Genomic DNA, 9,674 nt, shown 5'->3' with positions numbered 1-9,674 from the left:
TTTAAGTGTTCTATTATAAATATACTCTGTTTCAAACAAAGGTATTCAGAGCTGCTTCCACCAATTATTAAATATATGGAATGTCCTAGTCACGCCATCTCTCAACTGGTTCTAGTCTAAATACAAAATCGAAACTATGTGTGTGAGTGCGCACAACAAGGATTTAAGAACAATTTAACAACTTTCCTTATTCCAATAATCAAAACCTATGCACATATTGCCTAAACATTATCATTTACACATAATAATGTAGCATCTAGTTATAAACAGAAATTAAGCAGTGGTCAGTTACCAAGTCTTCTGGAAGAATCACCGGCATGGGATGCATTATCGTTATCCCTCCGTATTCAGCAATGTGAATAGCTTCACTGTAATGAACTTCATGAACTTGCATTATTTGTTCTAAAACTGTGTGATAAACATTTATGAACACAAGATTTGAAACGGGATTACAGGAGATAAGGAAGTGTATCTCTGTCTCAGAAAGATAACGATTCTTCAAAGTCCCTGGATTTGATGCATTTTGACCCATGATGTAAATCAAACAAAACTGGCACTGGCCTACGTCTTCAGCCGTTCCATGCTTGGAATATACATTTCCACAATCTAGAAAGGTACAGTATGATGACGGTATGAGGACATTAAAGTTGTAGAAAAAGAACATGCCAGAAGTTGTTAAAAACATGTATTAACATGTTTCAATTTAATTAAAGATAACTTGTGTAAATAATCTTTAAATTGATTAAAAGGACAAACATGATAAATATATAATATTGGTTTTACTACAACAATTACCACCTAGACTCTAGCGACCCACTTTACCAGTTTGTATTATTTATATTATATTGAGTTGAATTGACCTTACTGCAAATTTTGACCCTAAAAATCAACTCGCCATCTTAGTAGGCATAGCATTGTACATAGCAGTATCTTTCCATAAAACTGTGAACAGTTGTTATAGTCCTACTGTATATACAGTGGGCCGCACATACATACGAGTCACTCTGGTACTACCTCCTGGGTTACAGATCATGCCTCCTTAGCATGGCATCACCGAATGAAGCATAGCAATACCAGAATCACGTGATGGTACTTGGCCCTGCAGCCCTATGCCTTCAGGATTGTCCACCGAGTAGGAAAGCTGCATCAAAACGCAGATTGTTTCTCTCAGGAAGGCATGGGGGTTTAGGATTTTCGAATGAACCGGTGGTGCCATTCTGAGGTGGGGGATATGTAACAGGGGGAAGATCTGTGCTGACTCTTCTGGTGCATTCATAGTGCTGCAGGAAGAGGGCAGCAGCCTTGCAATATCTGCCGGTCAGTCATGGCAGTGACACAGAGAGGTAGGAGAGAGGGTCTGTGGGCTTTCCCTCTCTCTGAGTGGCTGAGAGGCGGGCCTTGGGGGGATTGCTGGCCCTATAAAATAACATTTTGTTCTTCCCTCAGGTTTGCCCCTGAAAGACGAACTAACGAGCTAGTGGAAGCTCTGTTCCATGACCGAGAACGGCCAGGAAAAGAAAAACAAAAGAACCGAAAGAACAGAGAATAAAAATATCAATAGCGGGGAAACCTTGGGCAGACCTCATAAGTGTACAGCAAGCCGGCTGAGGGAGCGTTCCAGTGTAGGATGGTAGCGACGGTCGGGGTGCAGCACCTTTTCTTTGTAGTTTTGATTACTGTGTTTTATTTTCTCTCTTTGATTTCATCTTTTGTTATTATTATTTGAGAGCACCTCTGAGTGCACCAGCAGGTCTATTTACCAGTGGGTATTTCTGTGGTCCTGTCTACCAGCGCTGGTATTCAGGCCACGGACAACAGCGCCCTCTGCGGGCTAAACTAAGAAAAAAACTGAAGTAATAAATAAAACTGGGCACCTGTGCGGGAATCACACACCACCTGTCCTTAGCTATTATGTTTATAAACAGAGTTTAATCTGGAAAATGGAATGTAAACTCTGATGCTTACGAGTATTTGTTGAGCCTCTTCACAGGACCGCTTAAGCACATGAATAGCCTGAAGTTTTAAGTAAAAAGCTCTAAGAGACATTTTCTATCACTCAATTTATCTTATTTAAATACCACGTTTCATATTCCATAGCAAGTTTTTCTTGTTACTCCCATTGAGGCAAATTACGTATTTTGTGATTTCTGCTTAGATCAATATTTGCCAACTATTGACTTTATTTAAAGGGATACTTTAAATGATTTACATTTTCGAATATGTTCTGTGGGATTTAACAATTCCAGCAAAAATTGTTTCTGAAATGACTACTCAAGTACTGCAAGTGCTATGCACTACAGTCCATAGGACAAATGTCAACTATAATGTGATCCACATCGCTTTCTGTCTTTTCAGAAGCAATTATGTTCTGTGGGAATTTTTAAATCCCACAGAACATATTAGAAAATGTAGATCGTATAAAGTATCCTTTTAAGGGATTCAATCTTTAATATTTTATAGGCCATTCTATATATTCTATATAGGAACAGCATACAAGATTTAATTGAATCAACTAAAATATGCATAAAATATGTTATTGTTCATCGGTTCTCCATTTGTTTACATGGTTAAATATCAATGTTGATGTAAAAACAAGCCTGAGGAGGAAATGGGTGGCTGCCAATTCGAATACTGGGGTTGTCTATGCAAATGTATCACGAGGAGAAGGTGTTAATCCCTAAAGCATTGCAGGTTTTAGGGAAAACTTTCCTGCTTAGAGAGCCGCCATATTAAAACTGCTTGGATGTTTAAAACAGAGCCACAGAATCATTGTGAGTTATAGCACTCCATGAAAAAGCTTTGCCAACTTCAATGCAAAATCTGAAATGTATGTAGGATTCTGAAGTTCAGCTTGGTACACTTGTAGTAGTTCATTTACTGTAACACACAAAGCAACTTAATTAAAAAGCAACTTTTTGCCAAGGTTCAGCTTGTATAATGCAAAGATGTATAGTCATGCAACTTTTAAACACACAATTGTGCAACATTTTTGGAAAGGATGTGTTCAAATCATTCCTTGTAAACTTGGTTGCTTTTCTGCAGGAGAATCCGCCTCTAACCAACACGTCATCAGAAAGCGCATAAAGGCTCTGTGTGTTATTCTCTCATGTCTCTTCTTTTCTTCAAATTTAATATTCACTCGGGCCCTGAGCGCCCATCACAGTAATCGGGCCCTGAGCGCCCATCATACTTCATTAAACATCTACAATTGCAATCCATAAAGCTCATCCATGGCAGATTCTCCATGCTGGTGATGATTTAATGCAATATATTTAAACTAAGGATTAAAAATAAAGTCAAACAAAATTATGGGACTGCAAATCATAAACACGCAGAACTCTTAAATGCTGTGAGGGTCACGTATTTACAATAGTTATACCCCTAAAAACTACAAACAGTGTGATTGTGTTGCTTCAACAAAAAATTATAGATTGCTTTTATTGACAACTGATGTTTTTCTTCTACAACAGGCTTTCCCACTTCAAAGTGCATGGTTTACATAATAATAACAGTACAATAAACCTAATCTTTATTCTTTCCTCCCAATATGTTATATATATTCATTATAGCTTATTACAATTCAGACATGATACAAGAACAGGATGACTTTCAGTGAATGAGTTTAAACTGACAATTATTCTGTATTATTATATTATTGGATATATTGTGATGTATGCTTGTTTAATCCTGACAAAGCTTATGATGTATTTAAGTCATGTAGTGAGGAACAAAACATATATATTTTTTAAAGAAACTGCTTCAATGACTATTTGTTTAAAAAAAAAAAACTGCTTCAATGACTATTTGATAAGTGCATTACAGATAAGCAAACATAATCCTTTCCTTTTCTTAAACTCAAAAGGTTGATAGTATACATGCAAAATATGTTTGGTTGAACAAAGGGGGGGGGGGGGGGTTATAAATGTTATGTGGTGGGTATCAACATATGTGTAAAGTTAACCCATTAAAGAGCTATTAGCAAGAAATGGGTTCGTTTTTAACCAGAAATACATCTTAGAGGGTTTACTGATGGTTAGTTTCTGAAGCTGTATGCTGAATTGTTTGATCAATTTATTAAAATACCAGTACGTGATGAGGGTACATTTTTCTTCTAACATGGATCAGCCCAGTGAGGTGTGTGCCACATATCACAGGGGGTTCAGATTTACCACAAGGGTGTAACTGACAGGGTTGTACAAGAATTAAGATCAAACAGGGTCAGAGGGGTTTGGATGAACCTGTTAAACCTGCAGGAATACCAGACAGTTAACTGAAAACAAAGGCCTTGGATTCAATTACAATTAACATCAGAGATAAGACAAAATCCAGACAAGTCAAACCAGTGCCACAATTCTGCGGTTTGCAATGCTGATATTTACATTTCAACATAGTATACAGTATCCGAAACAAACAACAACATGGTAATGGAAACAGAGGATCTCAGGAATAACAAAAGTTGGATTTTTCCATACAGACCAAATACGTTTATTATAAATAAACAATACATTCCATAAAGAGGATGACTTTTATCCAAAACGTCCTGAACTTTGATGTTAAATCAATGTGTGTATGCATATTTTAAGCTTATCATTAAATAGGTAAGCAAACCATTTTTTATTTACCGTACAAGCATCACAGGGAACGTTAAAAACATAGGCTCTACATTGCTATAGATAAAGTGTTTAGCCTAAGCATTTTACATAAATGCATCAATCCCCACCACCCACTTCCTCCAGCAATATCAGGACAAAGTAGACCATTACCTGATAGGTGAGAGTAGGCAGTGTTTAACAGGATCTTTAACTTGCATATCTGGAACTAAAGCCTTAAGCAAGCGTCTGCTTTTTATCAATTCATATATCATCAGTATTAGTATTACTATTACACTTAACAGTTCTTCAGTTGCTTGGTAATTTTGATTCTGCAGTTTTAACCTTTCATTTTAAGTGCCTAAAACATATATTCTACAGGTAAGTCACTTTTTTTTTTATTATACAAGCATAAACTAAACATTCCAGCTTGAAAATGTTCTGGTTTTGTTTTCTAAGTCAAAGTCCACACAAGCCTATTGGACAGAATAAGTTTCATGTTTAATCTTAAACATGAAAATATTTCAAGAAAAGTCAACTTTACTGCAACATTTGTGGGAGGAAAGATATTACAGGTAACAGGCACCAGCAAGTGCTTCAGGTAAGTGTGATTTAGTGTTAAGGTATTTTGTTAATGTGGAAATCTCATAGAGGTGTATTATGAATTTTTATGAAATGGAATTCCATATAAGTCACCAAATATTTGAGGAGAGAATATCTTAAACAAAATTAATTTGATGAAAGAAACAATTACTGAAGGGTTGGTCTTTTAAATTTATTTCTTTATGTAAAAGTAAAATTACAGATTTGTAGCAATGTAATCAAAAAAGTATTGGTTTTAATTCTTTCTGCTCTCCCGAGACCCTTTAGAACTGACCAGTGGGATACAGAACAATGGACAGGGAGACAGTTATTGTTGTGTTTGGTGTGACTTGTAAACACAGTATAATCAGTTTTGTTTGAAAAATGTCAAGATTGGCACTGTGTAAATAACACTAATGGGGGCTTGAGTTTCTTGAAGTTTTAGCCTAATCGCACTTAACAAAACTGTATTTAATAGCGTTTTCTTTTTATGAGTAGACGAAATAAGTTACTTACAAAAAAAAAAAGAAAACACTATTAAATACAGTTTTGTTAAGTGTGATTAGCGTGTTGTCAAAGTTTTGATTTGGTCCCAGCCATAGTAAGAAGTAGATAAGTTGTTTGGATTCCCTGCTGTTCCTCTTTGAAATGCATTGTACATGATGCTTGATTTTTATGATTTTTTAACGCTTTCTTATTTCAAACCTTTGAAGGTATTGGTGATCCATACATTGAAAAAGAATGGAATCTTTCAACCGCATGCAACTCTTCTGTGGCATAAAATTGTGGAGACTGAGCCAGTGGTTTGCTGTAGCAACACTGATTTCCTTATGCAAGTCATTGCCTCAAGCTGCTCCTCCATTATTAAAAAATGTGCCATTCATTTTCATGTGGACTGCTCCCACAGAATTGTGCAAGACAAGATATGGAGTTGATCTGGACCTGAAATATTTTCAATATGTGAGCAGTACTTTGAAAACTGACACCAATCAGACGGTTTCAATATTCTACCCTGACAGGTTTGGCATTTACCCTACTGTAAATGAAATAACGGGTGAGTCATTCAATGGGGGTCTCCCCCAACTGGTTAATTTAAAAAAACATTACGAACAAGCAAAGAAAGATGTTCATTTCTATATTCCTTACAACAACCCTGGCTTAGCTGTCCTTGACTTGGAGGACTGGAGACCACAATGGGTTAGAAACTGGGCTGAAAAAGACATCTACAGAAGATATTCTACTGCTCTTGTTCAGCAGAGGGGCCTAACACTAACTTTTGAAAAAGCTTACCATGTTGCCAAAGATGAGTTTGAACAGGCAGCAACAAGTTATTTTAAGAACTCTTTGAAGCTGGGAAAGACATTAAAACATAAACGTGTATGGGGCTACTACCTATTCCCTGAATGCTACAATTATGACTACAATCAAACTATAAATTATACTGGAAGATGTCCTGATATTGAAATAGAAAGAAACAATAAGCTTCAGTGGCTTTGGAATGAATCCACTGCTCTTTACCCATCAATATATCTGGAGATAATACTGAAGGCTTCCTCTAAGGCCCTGCTGTTTGTTCGCCATCGTCTGCAGGAAGCAATGCGAGTTGCCATGCTTCCCAATCCGTCATACTCTCTCCCTGTGTATGCATATACTCAGGCTGCATTTAAAGACAATAATACAGAATATCTATCCGAGGTGAGTTATTGTATTGTAATGATCAATAATAATTTTTAGTATTAGTAGTTGGACTTTTTTCACTTGTATTTTCATAGCTACAGTAGCACAAAGTCAGTGCTAAAGAAAAAGGCAAATGAAGAAGTTTATGCTTGGAATAATAAACCATTTATTAAAAAAAATCCCTTTCTTGAATCTGCCAAAACTGGTATAATAATAATAATAATAATAATAATAATAATAATAATAATAATAATAATAATAATAATAATAATAATAATAATAATAATAATATAGTGGTCCTGTTAGAGCCTACACAATTTCCTCCTGTCTCTCAGATTTATAATGAAGGAGCAGATAGGTGTTTGCAACTTGGAGCAGTTAGATACCTACATACCTTCAGCCAATGTCTCATTCCAGTCTAATTTCAACTTGGAGCAATTAGATACTTACATACCTTCAGCCAATGTCTCATTCCAGTCTAATTTCAACTTGGAGCAGTTAGATACCTACATACCTTCAGCCTTTTTTTAACTGAGTTAAATGAGTAATAGAGTGTCATTTATTTTATTTTCTTTTTCTGCTAAAAAGCCAAATCCTGAAACAAAATACTGTTCAGTCATATGCAGAAGGGTATCAGTAATACAATGACATTTTAGATTAGATCTGAATGGTTGCTGAAGCTGTTTAATAGTGAGGCTATAGCATGCACTGTACACAAGAAAGAGTGAATGAAAATTAGAATCTGGCAATCAGGGCAACTGCTGAGAACACTGATTTTGGCCAGATGCATAGGACAATGCTCATCATTTTTGGTTATGACCAATAATTTAATACAATTATTATTTTTAGAATCATTACTCATGCTATTTCTGAATAAACTAGAATCAAGTGTTCTAGTATCTGGAGCCATGACCTTATATGAAAACCAGTGCAGGCACATACAGAGGACCCTCATAATCCTGTAATAAGAGCACAGTAAGTGAAACATTATAGTCAAATGCAATCCAAAACGTATACAGGAGGCTAGGATTGATTAATAAAATCAAAGTTTGGTGAAGATTGGTACAAAATTGAAGCAGTTATCATGTTCACAATGTGGTGTGTTTGACAGACAGACAGCTCAATAGTTCAATGTATAATGTATAACTGTACTTTGTATAACATTGATTCTATTCATGTAACACTTTCAATTTAGATGCAATATAATTGTACTATTCCGCGCCTCGCTTTGTGGGCTGTGGATAATTATCTGTAAGTGTTTGCCACCATGTCTCTAATGTTTTTGGTTTTTTTTTTCTTTTTTTAGATTGACTACGTGCATACATTTGGAGAAGCTGTGGCTTTAGGTGTTTCAGGTATTGTTCAGTGGGGAAGTCAAAATTTTACAAAGAGCATGGTACGTATTATCTTGCTATATTAAAATGTAAAAGTCGTTTGCCTAAAAAAGTAAACATGAAAGAATATTCAGTATATTTTTATATTAAGCATGCTAAATGTTACAAACTTTTGTGATATGAATTGTTGTTTTGTAAGAATAATATCTACTTTGGACTCCAATTTTGTCTTGCAATTACAATTCTAAAAATATTTTTTGATAACCTAACCTACTTAGTTTGCAGCCCTGGTCCTGATGTACCCCCAACACTCCAGAATTTTTGTTTCAGCCAGGAACTACTGCATTTGTTTTAAACACATATTGTTTTCCAGTGCATGGACAGGCTCTAATTATACAAATTATATACCATTGTTATTTATAATGGCTAACTTTTGTTTATCACAATTGCTGTTCTTTAACAATGTTTGTATTTTTTTAAATTAATTTTTTTGTATATTACAGGACACTTGTGTAGCCTTAAGAAGTCACATTGAAAAAACTTTGAATCCGTACATCCTGAATATAACCACAGCGACAAAACTCTGCAGTGCAACACTTTGCAAAAACAAGGGAAGATGTATCAGGAAGAACTGGAACTCCAGTGATTACCTGCACTTGAATCCACAAAGCTTTAAAATTCAGAGGGCGAAAGGTGGTGAGCTGTCAGTGAATGGGAAACTGTCACAGAAAGATGTAAGATCACTGGAAGAAAAGTTCACCTGTTTCTGTTTCACAAAAGAACCCTGTAATGAAAGAAGTATTTTAAATAACTTTTCCAGAGGAATTTACAATAAGGATTTTATTTTTTCTGTGGAACTTGTCCTTGGTTTATTTATACTTACAATACTCTGTGGTCACGTTATGTACTGCAATTACCTTATCAGACGTTTTTAACATGGATACAGCAGTGCAATATAGGTTTTTGTAATTTGAAAGACAATAATGACTAATAAGTGCATGATTAGCTTTTAAGTGTGTAATGTTGTTTATGTGTTATGTTTGAAGTGGACAAGTTTGGCACTCATGCTAAGCTATTTCCTTGATAAGTTAATACTAGGCATATGTTATTATAGGAATGTGGCAGGGCAGAAGCCCTGTGTGTGTGGTTTTGGGTGTTGGGTTAAATAAAGATGAATTCATTTTAATGCAAGTTTGGCAGGGAAAGAGTTAATTTCATCCCTGCCAGGACCTACAGGTGTAATGTGGCCATTCGTGAATTAGATAATCAAGTGCTAATTGGGGAATGGCCACAAGTATATAAAAGAACCAAACAAGCTTTGTTTGGGTTTTTTTTTTTTTTTTTTAATTATAAAAAAAAGGCTGAGTTTGTGAACTATGTTGTGAAGATGAATGCCCAGCCTACAAGTGTTTATTCTTTTTGTTTGAAGCTTTTGATTTGGCCCCTGTGCTGTTGTTTCTTTGATTTGTTTTTTGTTAATTAAAGTGGCATT

General features: G+C 35.5%; 1 protein-coding gene across 1 annotated transcript; it reads left to right on the top strand.

Moving 5' to 3' along the window:
- The first annotated feature begins 5,912 nt into the window (after window positions 1-5,912).
- On the top strand, window positions 5,913-9,674 carry LOC117414599 (hyaluronidase PH-20-like). The gene is made up of 3 exons (XM_034024358.3): window positions 5,913-6,866; window positions 8,155-8,244; window positions 8,686-9,674. Exons 1-3 carry the CDS (start codon window positions 5,913-5,915, stop codon window positions 9,115-9,117), a joined length of 1,476 nt encoding a protein of 491 aa, XP_033880249.3. The 3' UTR covers window positions 9,118-9,674.

This window comes from Acipenser ruthenus, chromosome 7, assembly GCF_902713425.1.
Source record: "Acipenser ruthenus chromosome 7, fAciRut3.2 maternal haplotype, whole genome shotgun sequence".
NCBI lineage: Eukaryota > Metazoa > Chordata > Actinopteri > Acipenseriformes > Acipenseridae > Acipenser > Acipenser ruthenus.
This window is presented reverse-complemented; position numbering and strand designations above follow the sequence as displayed.

What these genes read in the sequence shown, in the direction of transcription:
- LOC117414599 (XM_034024358.3), top strand. Translation starts at nt 5,913, where the DNA reads ATGGAATCTTTCAACCGCATGCAACTCTTCTGTGGCATAAAATTGTGG. An exon ending in ATACAGAATATCTATCCGAG is followed by an intron (nt 6,867 to 8,154) that starts GTGAGTTATTGT and finishes TTCTTTTTTTAG; the next exon opens with ATTGACTACGTGCATACATT. An exon ending in AAAATTTTACAAAGAGCATG is followed by an intron (nt 8,245 to 8,685) that starts GTACGTATTATC and finishes TGTATATTACAG; the next exon opens with GACACTTGTGTAGCCTTAAG.